The sequence below is a fragment of the Eurosta solidaginis genome, chromosome 1 (genome assembly GCF_040869045.1).
Source record: "Eurosta solidaginis isolate ZX-2024a chromosome 1, ASM4086904v1, whole genome shotgun sequence".
In the NCBI taxonomy this organism is placed as follows: domain Eukaryota; kingdom Metazoa; phylum Arthropoda; class Insecta; order Diptera; family Tephritidae; genus Eurosta; species Eurosta solidaginis.
Genome location: NC_090319.1, coordinates 33,534,700 through 33,552,910, shown reverse-complemented (window position 1 = coordinate 33,552,910; position 18,211 = coordinate 33,534,700). Strand labels below are relative to the sequence as shown.

Genomic DNA, 18,211 nt, shown 5'->3' with positions numbered 1-18,211 from the left:
TCGCTACAACAATAACAACAACAACCTCATTTTTACCTTTTCAATTTGCTGAACGCGTTAACAAAAATAATAAGGTTTCGGAATGTAGAATAGATTAGCGACCTAATCATGTGAAAACGACTTCAGAGCTTAAAAGGACTTTGTGACGCTTCTCAAAGCCAAAATAATGACATATACATTTTAAAAATCGGACGTCAAATAACCAAGTTACAACGAAAAAACCTTTTCGGCTGTATTTCGAATGATAAAAAAATAAAAAATAAATTTTCCGAAACCCTCTCAACATAATTTTTAAATTTAGGGGCGGATATTAGCAATTTTTTTTTATTTTGTATGGGGACCAACCCAGGCTAACGCACAGTAAGGGTATGTATAAAAAAGAAAAATAATAAGAACCTAAGCACTCATTTTTTATTTTATATTCCAATTAATTTATTATTAATATATGTATGTATGTATGTACACTAAATTACATATATGCAAAAATTCTTATTAAGATTACTTGCTCATATATTATTTGTGTTGTGTGTGTGTGTTTTAGCTACTACGTCAAATAATAATTAAATAATTATTAAATAGTTACTTAATTGTATAAACGTTTTCTCTTTTTTCACACATTCATTCATAAAAGAAATTACTTAATATTAGGATTCACTCTTCAAGAGTTACTGCTGCTACCGCTACTATATTGTTTTTGTTGTTGCGACGCAGGCAGAGACTTGTCATGTGCTTGCTGTTGAACTGTATTGTTGGCAGCCGGTGTGCCACTACGCGGTGTTAAGGACACGACTTTCATATTTTGCAAGGATTTCATATTTAATGTATTGCCTTGGAAATTTGGTGAAAGGAATATTTGTCCACCACCCTGAACAGCTAAGACGACACGACCGACATTTGATGTTTTTGTAGCCTATAAAATTTTATGACGTGAGTCAGAAATGGCAATAAAAAATCCAATATAATTCAAAATTCGCTCTCACCTGTTGTACTGCATTCTTAACAGTGACCATTTGAGTTTGTGCTTGCAATTGCGGTTTCTGTGTTGATATCTGTGGTTGTGTTTGTTGTAAACGTACAGCTTGCCCACCACTGCCGAGTACCACAGTCTTTGGTAAATTTATTGTAGTAGTGTTGCCACTTTCGCTGTTATTTGTATTCACAATCAAACTATTACTAGACGCAGGGGTAGTGGTTACAAAACTTCCAAAGGGCAGCGTGCTCCCGCTCGAAGAGGTTGTATTTTTGACAGTTGTGGGCATTTGCTGTACACGCAGTATTTGATTACCCATTAAAACGGTTTGCATTTGAGTGCCAGATTGTGCTGCCAGTACACCAAAAGTTTGGTTGCCACTGTTGTTGTTTAATGAAGAATTAATTGTTTTTTGTTGTTGTTGCTGCTGCTGTTGCTGAGTCTATATTACATAAATAGAGAAAATCGTTATTGTATTGAAATCAGGGACGGCATTTAATTCCATTCATAAAATAATTAAAAACAATTTAAATTAAACGGTTTTATTGAAAATAATACTTACATTAAGTAATAATAATCCTAAAAGTTAGAAAATAATTTCTAAAAATGTAAGGCGTAGCATAAACAGATTAAGGTTCAGTTGGTCTTACTTATGACTATCAATAGAAATTTGACGCGTCCAACGCTTTTATATAATTGTCTGATCAGCGCCCTAGATTGATGACAAGTACCTAGGACCTACCTAATTATTTTCTAGCTTTTAGTATTATTATTACTTAATGTAAGTATTATTTTCAAAAAACCGTTTCACCACAAATTTTTTTTTTTTTAAGTTTTTATTCTTTATTTAATTGCCTATTACTTATTATTCTATTTAGTTCATTTAGTGACTCATTATTACAAGGACTCTTTCCTGACAATTTGTTACAATATAAGTTCTCTATACATAATCCTTCCAAAGACTTTACTCGACTTTGCGCCACGTATGCTTGTCGCTCCTCCAACTCCAAAATATTTTGATGTCACTTCTACCGGACTGTATGTAATATTTGTTCCAAATATGAGCCAAATCGGACATCATAGGTCGCTTTCTATTCATGTATGTATTATGTGTTCCAAATATGGACCAAATCGGACCACAAATACGATTTTTTTCAATATCTCGATCTTTGCGCCACCTAGCGGCGATTTTTTTCATAGGTCGCTTTCCATTCTTGTATGTACTCTATTTTCAATAAAACCGTTTAACTAAATTTTTTTTTTGAGTTTTTATTCTTTATTTAATTGCCTATTACTTATTCTATTTAGTTCATTTAGTTACTCATTATTACAAGGACTCTCTCCGGTCAATTTGTTACAATCTAAGTCCTCAATACATAACACATCCAAAGACTTTACTCCACTCTGCGCCACGTATGCTTGTCGCTTCTCCAACTCTAAAATATTTTGATGTCACTTCTACCGCACTGTATTTAATATTTGTTCCAAATATGAGCCAAATCGGACATTATAGGTCGCTTTCTATTCATGTATGTATTATATGGACCAAATGGGACCACAAATACGATTTTTTTTTTAATATCTCAATCCTTGCGACACCTATCGGCGATTTTTTCACAGGCCTTTTTCTTTTCATGCATCTACATATTATGTGTTCCAAATATGAGCCAAATCGGACCACAAATGCAAATTTTTTTTAAATATCTCGATCCTTGCGCCACCTAGCGGCGATTTTTTCACTTGCCGTTTTCTTTCCATGTATGTATTATGTGTTCCAAATATGAGCCAAATCGGACCACAAATAGAATTTTTTTAAACATCACGATCCTTGCGCCACCTAGCGGCAATTTTTTTTCACAGCCGTTTTCCATTCATGTATGTATTATGTGTTCCAAACATGAGCCAAATCGGACCACAAATACGATTTTCTTGAATATCTCGATCCTTGCACCACCTAGTGGCGATTTTTTTCATAGGTCGCTTTCTATTCATGTATGTATTGTGTTAAAAATATGAGCCAAATCGGACCACAAATACGATTTTTTCGAATATCTCGATCCCTGCGCCACCTAGCGGCGATTTTTTCGTAGGTCGCTTTCTATTCATGTATGTATTATGTGTTTCAAATATGAGTCAAATCGGGCCTCAAATACGATTTTTTTAAATATTTCGATCCATGCGCCATCTATCGGAGTTTTTTCTTATTATTGCATTGTCATCGGGATCTGAACTATATTCCAAGTTTCAAGTTTGTAGCTTATCGGGAAGTTACTTACATTTTAATTACAAAATTCGTTCACAAAGGCCGGCCGGCCTGTCAAGTCAAGCTAAATAAAACCGTTTAAAAAAAAAACGACTGTTGAGTGAAATATCACCTTGCCAACAGATGCCACTTTGAAAATGCCCTATATCAAGAAACTTTTGAAAAACTCCCTATCTCAAAGCTCGTTTCAAAAATGTCCCATCTCTCAAACTAAAACTCTAAGCATTTTAAGCTCTGTTAGGGCAATTAAAAAAGTCCTGAGATAGAGCATTTTTGAAACAAATTTGAAGCTGTTGTCTTTTCACGTCAAAATATAAACAGAGCAGTCAGCAGGGCTCATTACAACTTCTAACGCAGTGCGCTTATCCTGCTATGTTGGCTCAGAAATGCCTTCAAAGCAAAAGTTTAAATCAGAAAAAATAAAACAGGATTTCCCAATTATCACGAAGTGATTCCAAAAACAATACTATTGCGTATTAATAAATGCAAGAAAACCCCGGTTTTACTTCAATTTGCCTTCTGATTTATTTGCCAGTGGCCCTAATAACCTAGTTTAAACCTGTTATTCCCGAATTGACAGAAGTGTGTCAGGAATAAAACTCAAAATTTTCTTGAAGTGATCCCGGAAACCCGAAATTGTACCGAAAGCAAATCCATATTGGTAACGAAGTGATCCCGAAACAAGTATCGAATTAATTTTGTAAATATCCTGAAAACAGTCCCGAAATTATTTCGAATTGTTAACGAAAATATAATTTTGGAACCCGATATAACACGCCTCTGCGGCATACCGAGGTTGGTGTGTTGTTGTTGTTGTTGTTATCGATGTTGATGGTCCTTTTCCGGTACGTTCCGGTAACAAGCACCATTAAAGCACCAGCCATCTCGGGAACGATTTAGTATGACCATATGAAACCTTCAAGGCCATACCGCCCCCCACCCCCTAGAGCCATGAGGGACTTGGGGTATCCAGAGTCTCGGCTCTTAAAGTAACAGGATTCGCCACGAGTAGGTGAGGTTGACAATAATTGGGTTGGAGGTTATATTTTGCGCTGACAACACAACCACTTGTCGAGCTTTCGTATGTCTTCGATTGAAGCTGACGTCAGTATGTCTCATCTTTAAGGGGATACATTTTAAATCATACTTTCCAACAACGATTTCCAAAATCGTACCCTATTTTTAATGTCTAGCGTCAAAAATTCGGCCTGAACGGGGCAATCCTAATCCTTATATAATGCATACAAATGACTCCGAAAAGTCAGTTAAGAAGTAAATTATGAGCTGTTAATGGCGTAACAGGAGTCTGATTAGACTCCTATTTCTAAGACTGATCGGATTTCCTATTTAGGCTTAAATAATGTTTGAAGTAAGGCTCATATTAGGCGACCATTGCGAGAAGGTAAATACACTCATTTCGGGCTCCTAAATGAGCTCATAATGAGTGTAAGCGCTCCGATTCAGGTGTCTTTTATGACACCTTCTTGACTCCAAATGTTTGCTGGGTAAGGACTTTTTATTTTATAATATCCAAGGCGAATCGGTACCAGGTGGTGGCAAAGCAAATTCAACCAATTCGTCGTGCAAAAGAATGTCAAGTCAAAAGAAAATGTGCATTGATTTCGATTAACTGACATATTGTAGTACAAGGCGTTGTATGGAAAATAATCAAGAAGAAGCAATCAGCTGTTCGGATAACATCTGGTACTGAATTCGCCTTGTTAATATCATTGCTTGCATTACAAAAGTTGAAATATTACGGTAAACTCTTAGTCTAGGAAGTGTAGTAAACGTAGACACTTTTCAACGTTTTCTAGACCAAAAATACAACACTCAGAGAACGTACAAAAAGTATATTGGGTATTACTTATTATTGATATTACAAAAAGTTCACAAAACTGCCGCACACAGAAAAGATTTCTACGAGCTTCTCTTCCAATTTGCGTCGTGCTCCTCTTGATTTTCCCTACAAATTGGCCGGACGGGACCTACTTGTTTTATTCCGACTCCGAACAGCATCTGCAAGGCAGATGAGTTTTCACTCAGAGCTTTTCATGGCAGAAATACACTCGGAGTGCTTACCAAACACTGCCGAGGGCCGACCACGCTTAGAAACATTTTCTTCTAATTGAAAAATTTTGTTTTTAAAATGTTTGATGTTGGTTTGCCCGGGGCGTGAACCCAGAATCATCGGTGTGGTAAGCGGAGCACGCTACCATCACACCACGGGGGCCGAGTAAGTGTTATTACCTATAGCAAATTTGACTGCATTATCTTGTCGAGATTTTGATTTGTCAGGAGTTTGTTGCTTTGTCTTCGAAATAGCCGGTCATACACAAATTAATACATGACAAATATTTTTTTATTTTTTACTAGCGTATCCTGCAGACGTTGTCCTGCATGGTTAATCCTTCGTCTCATATCTTTCTTCTGCCTTCTCCCCTACATTTTAAAATAATCCACAAATTAAATACAATATACATTAAAATAATTTTAAAAAAAATTTTAAGTTAAACGGTTTTATTGAAAACAATACTTACATAAAGTAATAATCATATATATTATTTCTAATTGCTGTTTTTATGTACGAGTCCCTTTTTCGCTCTTATTTGGAATCCAAATCTATAAATAAAGTTTTGCTTGTAAAGATGGAGATTCGGGCTATTAGCGAACTTTGGGCAATTTTGGTCGTAGTGCTTGTGTTTAGCTAAATTTTATTAAAATAATTTGTTAAAAATAAACGATTGTGAGCACACAAATAAATCTATGTGTACTATGGCACTATTATGAATATTTGCACTGTATTGCCGGCAGTTGCTACCATACGCTAGATGGCAGCGCAAGCTGTAAGTTTTAATTGATTGATAGAACAGCTGATTTCTGTTGATATTTGATAAAATACTTTTATATTGGTTGCGCAAGATGCGCACGGGTCCGGCTCGTAATACTAAAACCTAGAAAGTAATTAGGTAGGTCCTAGGTACTAGTCATCACACTCCTCATCAATATAGGGCGTTCATCAGCCAATTAAATAAAAACGTTGTACGCGTCAAATTTCTATTGGTAGTCATAAGTAAGACCAACTGAACCTGAATCAGGTTATGCTACGCCTCACATTTTTAGAAATTCACGCGCCCAACGCTTTTATTTAATTGTCTGATCAACGCTCTAGATTGATGAGGAGTGTGATGACTAGTACCTAGGACCTACCTAATTACTTTCTAGCTTTTTTATTATTCTTTCATGTAAGTATTATTTTCAATAAAACCGTTTAACTTAAATTTTGTTTCAAGTGTTTAGTCTTTATTTAATTGCCAATTATTTCTCGTTCTATTTAGTTCATTTAGTGACTCATTATTACAAGGACTGTTTCCTGACAATTTATTACAATCTAAGTCCTCAATACATAAGCCTTCCAAAGACTTTACTCGACTCGGCGCCACGTATGATTGTCCCTCCCCGAACTCCAAAGTATTTTGATGTCACTTCTACCGGACTGTATGTAATATTTTTTCCAAATATGAGCCAAATCGGAACTCAAATACGATATTTTTTTAATATCTCGATCCTTGCGCCACCTGGCGTCGATTTTTTTTCATATGCCGCTTTCTATTCATGTATTTAATATGTGCTCAAAAAATTAGTCTAATCGGATAATCGGAGCACAAATACGATTTCTTTGAATATCTCGATACCTGCGCCACCTAGCGGCAATTTTTTCATAGGTCGCTTTCTATTCATGCATGTATTATTTGTTCCAAATACGAGCCAAATCGGACCACAATTAAGATTTTTTGTAATATTTCGATCCATGCGCCACCTATCGGAGTTTTTTTTCTCTTATTATTACATTGTCATCGGGTTCTGAACTATATTCCAAGTTTCAAACTTGTAGCTTATCGGCCAGTTGGCCTGCCGCTACACATAGTCAAACGAGATAAAACCGTTTAAAAATAAAACATGATTTTCATTGTGACGAATATTAGCATCACTAAGCTGATACTAAACAAATAATCACGCAACAATAAAAAAAAACAAGAAGCAGCCATTCGTATATACATGAAGACATCAATCATCATTTACACGCATATATAAAAGGCAATGAAGAGATATTTCACGCACACACTTGTGGTCATCAGCCGAAGTAGTTGCTCACACATACACACGCATATGACTATGAGAAACGCATAAACTACAAATATACATGTATATCTCTGGTAACCAAGCGGGAGATTCTAGAAGGTGAAACGTCTAGACCTTTGGAGAAATATGCTGACAAGGCAACAGGGAGTATAAAAGCAGCGCAAGCTGAGGAATGACGTATCAGTTTTGATTTAAGCACGCTATTGGTTGTGAAGTTTAATTGTGAAGTACTACTCCCAAAGTAGTCCAAATAAAGACCAGTTTGCAATACTAAATATTGGAGTGATTTATTCAACAGTTTAGCGATACGAACGTTAGAAGAAGGTGCATAAATAACAGAAATCCCCAGAATTCGTTGCAATATGTTGATGTGAATAATCCATCTCTCTTTTAAAATTAATCTAGTTTTGAAATGCAAAATATTAGTGGTGGCGTGTTCCCTTACCACACTGACAGTTCCGAGTTCAAGGCCCGAGAAAAGGCCATATAAAAATTATTTATAAAGGTTTTTCTAAAAGAGGTCGCCCCTTGGTAATGGGTTGGAAAACACTCGCAAGTGTTTTTTTTTTTTTGCCATGAAAAGCTTCTCAGCGCAAATTCATCTGCCATGCAAATACTGCCTATTCGTAGGAAAAATTAAAAGGAAACAGGACACAAAATGGATCTAAAGCTCGACCTAAAACTCTTCGGAGGGTTTCGCGCCTTGTATTTATTTCTTTTTTTTTTTTTATTAAGAGGCTAGTTGTTTTTTCGTACAGAAATTGAGGCATTGTTTTAATCATGTATTTTACTTACATTCTTCTGCAACTTCACCGTTTTTCCTCCAATTACCATTCCAGTGGTTTGTATTTGCTGCGATTGCACGACATTTCCAACAGATTTAGTAACCGTTGCTGCCGGCTTTGTTGCAAATACTACTTGTTTGCTTTGCAGATTACCAATATTAAAGCTACTACTACCAACACTGGTGGCATTTTTAATTACTCGTATATTCCCGCCGCCAATATTTGCAGAGCCTGCTGATGTTGAGCCGCCTGCAGTCTTCCCCACAACCTTTGCAAGCTGTGTAGCTGTCAGCTGACCACCTCCGGTTGATACAAATATACGACCGCCAGAAGCAGCACCACCAGCAGTTCCACTAACAAATGTATTTTTGGTTGTTGTATTCGTATTGGTCGTATTTCTTGCCTGCGATACTACGGTATACGTTGTTGTATTTCCCCCACCAGATGCTACAATTTGAGGTTGTTTTTGTTGTTGTTGGTTTATGACGCTTGCGTTTTGTAAATTTTTAACGATAGTACCAATATTACTATTACTGGGTGAGATTTTCAATGAACCACTTCCACTAATATTTTGTTTTTGTAGTAAACTTTCCAATGAAATGATTTGTCCCGTAGATGTGGTGAGTATGCGTGTACCGCCAGTGGATGTTGCCGCCGTAGTAGAATCATTTGCTGTTATTGTAATACTTTGCTGTTGCTGCTGTTGGGATTGTGTTGTAACGGTTTTGAAAATGCGGGAAGTGCCCTGCGGTTGTGATACTATCACTGTCATAGCTTTATTATTCCCTTGCTGACCGACTGTTGCGCCACCAGCAGATATATGCGTGGGCAGCATCGTTAGCGTTTGTGCGCGTGATACAACTTGATGTTGTATCTGTGATTGTTCAATTTGCTGATTTTGAATTTGTGAATTGTTGCCAGCGCTCGATAAAACTTGCACAGTTTTAAATTGTACATTTTGTTGTTGCTGCTGTTGTTTTATATTTTGCAGCAGTATTCGTTGTTGTTGTGTTGTAAGACTTGTAGTATTTATTGTATTCACCTTTCCACCCGACTGTGCAGGTGCCGTTCCAAAGGTTTGCGACGCTACAGAAGTTTTTTGCATAACCGCAGTGGTTGGTGGTTGCTGCATAACAACCTTTTTGCCTATGGTTTGTGTAGTTTGACCGCTTCCAGGTTGAGCAACAATTGAAGTATTTTCTAAAAACAGAAAACATGGCCATGAATTTTTTATTTTTTCAACACAATAGTAACCAAAACAAGTAAGGAAAGCCAAGTTCGGGTGTAACCGAACATTACATACTCAGCTGAGAGCTTTGGAGGCAAAATAAGGGAAAATCACCATGTAGGAAAATAAACCTAGGGTAAACCTGAAATGTGTTTTTATGACATGGGTATCAAATGGAAGGTATTAAAGAGTATTTTTGAAGGGAGTTGGCCATAGTTCTATAGGTGGACGCCATTTCGGGATATCGCCATAAAGGTGGAGCAGGGGTGACTTTGGAATGTGTTTGTATGATATGTGTATCAAATTAAAGGTATTAATGAGGGTTTTAAAAGGGAGTGGCCCTTAGTTGTATATGTGAAGGCGTTTTCGATATATCGACCAAAATATGGACCAGGGTGACCCAGAACATCATCTGCCGGGTATCGCTAATTTATTTATATATGTAATACCACGAACAGTATTCCTGCGTTGATTCCAAGGGCTCTTGATTTCGCCCTGCAGAACTTTTTCATTTTCTTCTACTTAATATGGTAGGTGTCACACCCATTTTACAAAGTTATTTCTAAAGTTATATTTTGCGTCAAAAAACCAATTCAATCACAATGTTTCATCCCTTTTTTCGTATCTGGTATAGAATTATGGAATTTTTTTCATTTTTCGAAATTTTTGATATCGAAAATGTGGGCGTGGTCATATTCGGATTTCGCCCATTTTTAATACCAAGATAAAGTGAGTTCAGATAAATACGAGAACTAAGTTTAGTAAAGATATATCGATTTTTGCTCAAGTTATCGTGTTAACGGCCGAGCGGAAGGACAGACGGTCGACTGTGTATAAAAACTGGGCGTGGTTTCAACCGATTTCATCCATTTTCACAGAAAACAGTAATCGTCATAGAAGCTATGCCTTACCAAATTTCACAAGGATTGGTGAATTTTTGTTCGACTTATGGCATTAAAAGTATTCTAGACAAATTAAATGAAAAAGGGCGGAGCCACGCCCATTTTAAAATTTTCTTTTATTTTTGTATTTTGTTGCAACATATCATTACTGGAGTTTAATCTTGACATAATTTACTTATACATATACTGTAAAGATATTAAATTTTTTGTTAAAATTTGACTTAAATTTTTTTTTTTTTAAATTGGGCGTGTTCGTCATCCGATTTAGCTAATTTTTATTTAGAACAAATATAGTAATCATGATATCTTCAACGACTGCCAAATTACAGCTTGAAAAACTTGTAAATTACGTCCTATTAAAAGTGGGCGGTGCCACCCCCATTGTCCAAAATTTTACTAATTTTCTATTCTAAGGTCAACCCACCTGCCGAGTTTCATCGCTTTATCCGTCTTTGGTTATGAATTATCGCACTTTTCCGGTTTTTCGAAATTTTCGATATCGAAAAAGTGGGCGTGGTTATAGTCCGATTAAGTTCATTTTAAATAGCGATCTGAGATGAGTGCCCTTACATACCAAATTTCATTAAGATACCTCAAAATTTACTCAAGTTATCGTGTTCACGGACAGACAGACGGACGGACATGGCTAAATGAATTTCTTTTTTCGTCCAAATCATTTTGATATATAGAAGTCTATATCTATCGCGATTAGTTTATGCAGTTACGGATTACCGTTATGCGAACAAAATTAATATACCCTGTGAGCTCTGCTCAGCTGAGTATAAAAATGAATGACCTCTTCTTATTTTAATTATGTAAATTTTTTTCTTTTATCATCCAAAAACACGAATACGGTGATAATAAGAATAAAAGGACTCTACACTTTTTCGTGTATATTCGTCTACATTTTAGGAAAACTAGTTGGGAAGTCTAAGTTCGGGAGAAACCTGCGATAATATTAAGGATACATTAAAAGAGGGCTGATAACACCATGGCTGGGGTATCAAGCCACAGAGACACACACTATAAGGGAAGAACTCGGGCAAGAGGAGGCCCGCTTCAAAGAACAATACTGGCGCAAAAGTTTAGGACTGCGGCAAGCAAATGCACTTATAGGATAAAGAAAGCGTTAAAAAAGCCATGATTAACTCTTAAACTCACAGGTCACAGCGGACTAAAACGCCACATGCATTATCATTAATTGGCGCTTAACCGTCTAAGCGATTTTGGGTGTTTCGTAAGAAGTCACGCCAGCTATCCCTGTTTCGCGATAACTGGAACCAATTGGGAGCACCAAAGGACATCAAATCTTTCTCCACCAGCCTCTCCCAACTCAGTGGGGGTCTCCCCCTTCATCTGCTTCCAAACTGCGGTGTTGACCGAAATATTTTCTTTGCCCGATCGTCTTCGTCCATTCGCATAGCATGACCTAGCCAGCGAAGCTTTTGGGTTTTTATTCGTTGCACTATCGTCTTATCTGCGTAAAGCTCATACAGCTCATTATACCTCCTTCGATTATCGGCGTCGGCATTACGGACAGGACAATAAATCTTTCGGAGAACTTTTCTCTGGAACACGCCAAGAGCCATCTCATCTTCTTCCGACACCGGCCATGATTCCGAGCCATACACCAGGAGAGGTATGATGAGCGAGTTGTAGAGCGTGATTTTTGTTCGTCGAGAGAGGACTTTACTTTTCCATTGCCCACTAAGTCCAAAGTAACACATGTTGGCCAGGGTTATTTTCCGTTTGATTTCTTAGCTGACATTGTTTTTCTTGTTAATACTGGCTCCGCAATAGAGGAAATTCTTCACAGCCTCGAATTATATCGGTCAACAGTGACGTGGCTGCCAATGCGCGAATGGGCCGAATCTTTCTTGGATAACAGCAAGCATTTAGCGTTGTCCTCATTTACCGCAAGACCTAATTTTTTATTTTTTTTTATTTAATCCCGTTAAGGCAGAACGCATAGCTCGTTTGTTAAGGCCAATAATATTAATATCATCAGCATACGCAAGTAATTGTACGCTCTTATAATAGATTGTACCTTCACGGTTTAGTTCTGCAGCTGGAATTATCTTCTCCAGCATTATGTTAAAGAAATTGCTAAAATTAGAATGTAGGTTCATTCACTCTCTAAAGCCGAGCACCATTCAAAATTTCCGCATGGAACCCGAATTGGACGAGGTGCTGTGAAGAGAATAAGGCCACCCGAAGGTCGCAGTGCATATCCCCACAATAAGCCATCTACATACTACTTATACATTTGTATGCCCGTAAGAGACTATGTAATAGTTACTGTCCTAAAAACGCTGTTACTAAAAAATTTCGGCATTTTAGTAAATTGTAAATTTTTGTTCGACTTTTGGCATTAAAAGTTTTGTGGAGAGATTAACTAAAAAAATCAGGATTACACACATTTTTTTTTATTTCCGTACATTGCTCTACCGTATCGCTACTGGTAATGTAGTATCGACCCATAAATATATGGCAAATTTGGTTAAGATTGAACTTTGAAACAAGTTTTGTTTTATGTGGACGAGTTCTCAACTGCGTTCGCTTAGATCGATATATAATATTGTGACGAATATTAGCATCACTAAGTGATACCCACATCACTAATCTGATACTAAGTAAATAAAGGTACAACAACAATAAAGCAAGCTGCCACTCCTGTGTACGTAAACAAATCAATCATCATTTACTCACATACATACAAGGCAACGGAGAGATACGCACAAGCACGTGTAGTCATCGGCCGAAGTAGTGCTCACATATACACATGCATATGGTTACAAACTACAAGTATACCTGTATATGGCTGGTAACCAATCATGAAGTTCGAGAAATTACTAGACCTTGGTAGAGATGTGCGAATGGGGAAACGGAGAGTATAAAAACGTCGCAGGCTGAGTAATCAGTTATGATTTAAGCACGCTATTGGTTGTGAAGTATAAGTGTTATTGTGAATTGAATATTGGAGTTATTTATTCAACAGTTTAACGATTCGAACGTTAGCAGAAGGTTTGGAATAACCGGAATTACCCTAAATTCGTTACAATATCAAGAATTATAATTCTGTCAGGTTGCAAGATGTTGCCAACCAAACGAAAACAAAACTTTTAATTTTCGTCTACTTAATGGACGGTGCCTCGCCCATTTTCCAAAATTATACTTATTTCCATTTTGCGTCATAAAACTAATCCACTCGACAAGGTTCACCACTTTATCAATATTTCAGAAATTTTTGAAGGATGTTTGGATGTGATTGATGGGAAGCTGACCAAGCCGGAGCCATTGTCTCATACACCAACGGATGCCGAGATAAGAGTTTTTAAAACGATTCTGACAAATTCAATAACGGATGCTGTGTTGCTATTGAAACTTGGAAGGCATTTATGGATCAATTTGAAGCAAATGCAAGAGACTAGCTATTAAAGATTTGCTCTGACTTCTTTTTTATTAAATTGGGATCAAAATCAAGATTTATCTACTAGGGTGATCAAACCGGTTAATTCGAACCGGTTTTAAGCCGGTTTTTTCTTAATTTTTTGGCCGGTTTTATTTTTATCCTAAAATTTCGAATATCGAATAACCCGATTTTTTTTCTTCGGTTAAGCGGTTTTTCAGAAGGACTATGAAGACCTTTGAAAGTTTATCGAAATACGGTAACATGTTCCCCAGACGAGAAATCAGAATGTGAATTTGAAGGGAAACACGAAAGATCTTGTAGATCGTATTAGGAAAGCGAGTTCATGATGTTAAACATAGATGGAACTTAATGTCAAAAATGATCGCACAGTTTTTGAAGCTTTATAAATATGTCAATCACACTTTTGTATTTAAACCTTAAACCCTTCAGTGAACATAATATTGAAATGCTAACAGATCCCAATAATCTTCTAAAGCCTTTGGGAGTTGCCATTTTAGAATTGTCAAAAACGTCCGTAACAGTAGTAGAAGCAGAAGGGATATTTAAATTTTTGTATACCAACATTTAAAAATCGCAAGTCCGTTGCCTGTAGATTTGGTAAAATGCTTACAAAAGCGATTAATGGAACGCCGAGTTGAAGTTCTCCAATCATTGATTTTGTATTTAAACACTGGCCAATTTCCCGTTCATGACTCTTTTTTAGATTACGCTTCCCAAAGTTAAACAAAAAATATAAATTGTTTGGGAAGAATCAAGTTGATACATCTCATTCCAGTACAGAGCTAAGTGTTTCGGATTCAGAATATTATTTAAAGAGTGAGTTGGATAAGGCCATTGTGTTAATTTTATGAGCTTAAAGGCCGTAGGTAAAATTAAACACAATGTTCAAAATTGCATTGGTTTTAATTTGTCGATATTTCGGCTTCAATCTGAAGCCATCTTCAGGAACATGTGATATCACATATGATCAATTTAAAAGATTACTATAATCGAAATAAGTAAAGTCTTCACATATGATGATTTTTTGTTTCCATAAATGAATATTATACTGTGATGTGAAATAAGACTTTATATTCTTTTGTTTATAACTGTATTAAATACACATTGAATTTGTTTTGTTTTTAATAAACGATTTCCTATTGGTAGGTTAACCTTTTATTTTTAGCTGAACGGAAATTTTATTATTTTGGGGCAAGTACTAAAAACCGGTTTATCCGGTTTTCCCCGGGTTTGAGAACTTAAAATCGGTTTTTTCTAATTAACATTTTTCGAATAAGCTGAAAACCGGTTTTTGAAAAAAGTCGAATAATCGAACACCCTAGTATCTACTGATGTTGCCATGCTGCGAGGGCTGTGGAATGAGCTTAACAATGGCTTAACTGCTAAATATGAGAACTCACTGCAAGATTTGATTCTTTCGTGCAAAACGCTAAACATTTTACCGTCCAAATTTGAACAATTTCGGCCGAGCTGGATGCTTTTGTCAAAAAATGAAAACAAAAGTTTCGACGAGTTGAGTGTTCAACTGAGTGTTTTTGAGCGTAATTTCAAGAAGCAGGAATACCATGAGGAGCAAGAGGCCCTATTTTCAAAATGCAGCAAAACAGTTTCGGAGAAGTCTAAGCAGAAGAAAAATGGCACCGGCCATTATTGCAAAAAGAAAGGTCATTGGGTACGTGAATGTAAAAAAGGGGTGGCAGACGGTCGACCATCGAAAAATAAGCAGAATCGAGAAATGCATAATGAAAAGAAATTAAATTTTTCACTAGTTAGCGTTGCGTCTGAGGTATATCCAATAGATACAATCAGAACAAGATGGTGCGTTGACAACGGAGCAACTAAACATGTGACAAACAATAAAGATTTTCTTCTGTATTATACACCATTTCGTGGGGAATACAACATTAAAGCAGCTGGAAAGGAATGCTTTAAGGCATTGGGAAAAGGGTCAGTTGAGACGTTGTCGAGAGCCAAGGGTAGAAAGCTAAAAGTAATGCTTACAAATGTCTGGTATGTTCCGGAAATAAATTGAAATCTATTCTCTGTATTAGCTGCACAGGATAGACATCCTGATAGTGAATTTTACTCGACTGGATGAAAGTAAAAGGTGATATTGTGACGAATATTACCATCTATAAGCTGTTACTAAACAAATACACAACAACAAAAACATTAAAGCAAGCTACATAAACACATTAAATCATCATTTACCCACATACATACAAGGCAACGAAGAGATAACTCACACACAGATGTAGTTAGTCATCAGTCGAAGTAGTACTCACATATACACACGCATCTGGCGATGTGAGAGACTATAAACTACAATTATACATGTACACATATGAATGGTAACCAAGCATGACGAGACAACAGAGAGTAGAAAAGCAGCGAAAGCTGAGTAGTCAGTAATCAGTTTGATTTAAGCACGCTATTGTTTGTGAAGTACTTTGAAAGTAGTCTAATAAAGACCATTTTGCATTATTGAATATTGAAGTTATTTATTCAACAGCTTAGCGATTCGAACGTTAGCAGAAGGTTTGGAATAAGCGGAATTTCCATAAATTCGTTACAATATTGTAATGACTGGCCATCAAGCCAATATGAAACCAATTATGCAGGACGTGATGCATGCTAATGTAGTAGAAAGTGATGAGTCATTGCTACATTCAGTGGCGGATTTGAGTATTCGCCGCCCCTCGGCAATACATAACTTGCCGCCCTTATTTTCACAATAACAATACTTAACACAATGATTGCGATTTTCAGTACTATATTACAGTGTAGTTTGTTATTAATTAAACCTTAACTTTTTTCCAAACATTACTCATTTACATTTCTTTGCGTCTAGTTTTTTCAGCTGCGAAGTCGCAAACGATATTATCACAATCGATAGATAAAAACAATTCTGATTCTATCGTCAACAACGCAAGAGCATTCAGTTTGTCTTCGCCCAAATAAGATCTGAGGTAGTTTTTCATGCGTCTTAAAACAAACCGATCTCTCTGCGCTACAATTAGCAATAGGAATTGAAACAAACATTCGCAACGCAATTTGAAGATTAGGTTAAGAGATATGCAAATTATCCTGTTTCAACATTTACAACAGTTCCAACGGAGAATAATTTGAAATGTTCTTTTCGATGTAGTATGCCTCGAAAAAAAGCATTTCACTTCCCAAATTTTCCTCAGGATCTTGCGTGTAGTAGTTGCTCAATATGGTGCATTTCTTACGTAATTCTTCGTTGCTTAGATGTTTCATATCAGTGACAAGAGAAATTTTTATCGGGCGAGACAAACAGAAAACTATATGTGACCCGGCCTATGAAAAGGTGGCTTATGACTCAAAAAAGAAATTGCGAGAAACAGCTGTTAAAGATAAACAATGCCTTTCCTTGAGTTTCTTATTAGTTTTCTCCTTTTTTTTTTAGTCATAAGCCACCTTTTCATAGGCCGGGTCACATATACTGCCTATTATTTGACGTACGACCAGACTTGACCTTCAGATTTTATACATTATATTGTACTTGTAAGGAATAAAAGGGCTTGAGCTCAAAATTTGCATCGAATGCACGGTCGTTTTTTGGCATTGATGTCTTAGATGATTCTGATTCTCAGGGTTGCGGGTCGGCTGTTTCTTTACGCCACGCACAGGCGCGCTGTTAGGTTTCTAAGGCATGTGATTAGAAGTTTTATGCAAATTTTTAAGACTGCTATGCTGAAAAATAATTTACAGCTTCATTCTAATTTCGAAATGCATAAAAAATGAATTATTTATTATAATATACAGACAAAAATACTATTATAAGTGCAGCAAAATTCGAATGCAATTTTTTTTTTCAAAAATTAATCGACTCGAATTTTGCCGGCCCTCAATTTTCCCGCCCTATGCTCTAGCCCATGTTGCCTTTATGGTAAATCCGCCATTGGCTACAGTTGTAACATGAGCGTTAGGACATCAAGATAAAAGACATGTGAGAGAGTTACTACAGCAGGATAAATGGGGATAAATGTCAAGAGTGAAGGTAGTTTTTTTTCTTTCACATTTCGCAACGTTCAGAAAACACAAAAAACTGACTGCCTCTACCATATGCGTCATTGCTTTTTTTCTCACTGATTGGTTGAGGTATTAGTAAATCGAGTATACACATCGGTAGGTATTGAATTGGTAATTTCGGAGGTACGCATAACTTCAAAATTTCAGATATTTGAGTTAGCTCCCTACTGATTTAGGTGTGCGACATACATATATCATTGGAAAGATAAAAGAGTGTTATTACTTTTTAGATAATGAAAAAATATTCAAATTAGGTTTCTGACAATAAAATAATAAGTAAGAAAAAGTAACGATGAAAAAGATTTTTTTTCGACCACCATTAATGCTCATTGAAAAGTATAGAAAAAATGTTACAGAAAACTTTTAATATATTTTTAAACCAATGCAATATAATAAAAAAGTATAAACAGTAAACTATGCCTCGTTCCACA

General features: G+C 36.3%; 1 protein-coding gene across 1 annotated transcript in view; it reads right to left on the bottom strand.

Annotated features, from left to right (window-relative positions):
• Nucleotides 1-396: 396 nt before the first annotated feature.
• Nucleotides 397-18,211, bottom strand: part of LOC137251172 (nuclear factor related to kappa-B-binding protein) — a 28,912-nt gene continuing 11,097 nt past the window's right edge. Inside the window, exons 4-6 of the mRNA XM_067785315.1 lie at nt 8,172-9,361; nt 981-1,412; nt 397-910 (exon numbers count right to left, since the gene is read on the bottom strand). Coding sequence (XP_067641416.1) covers nt 659-910; nt 981-1,412; nt 8,172-9,361 — 1,874 coding nt within the window. The 3' untranslated portion in view covers nt 397-658. The remainder of the gene's footprint in view (nt 911-980; nt 1,413-8,171; nt 9,362-18,211) is intronic.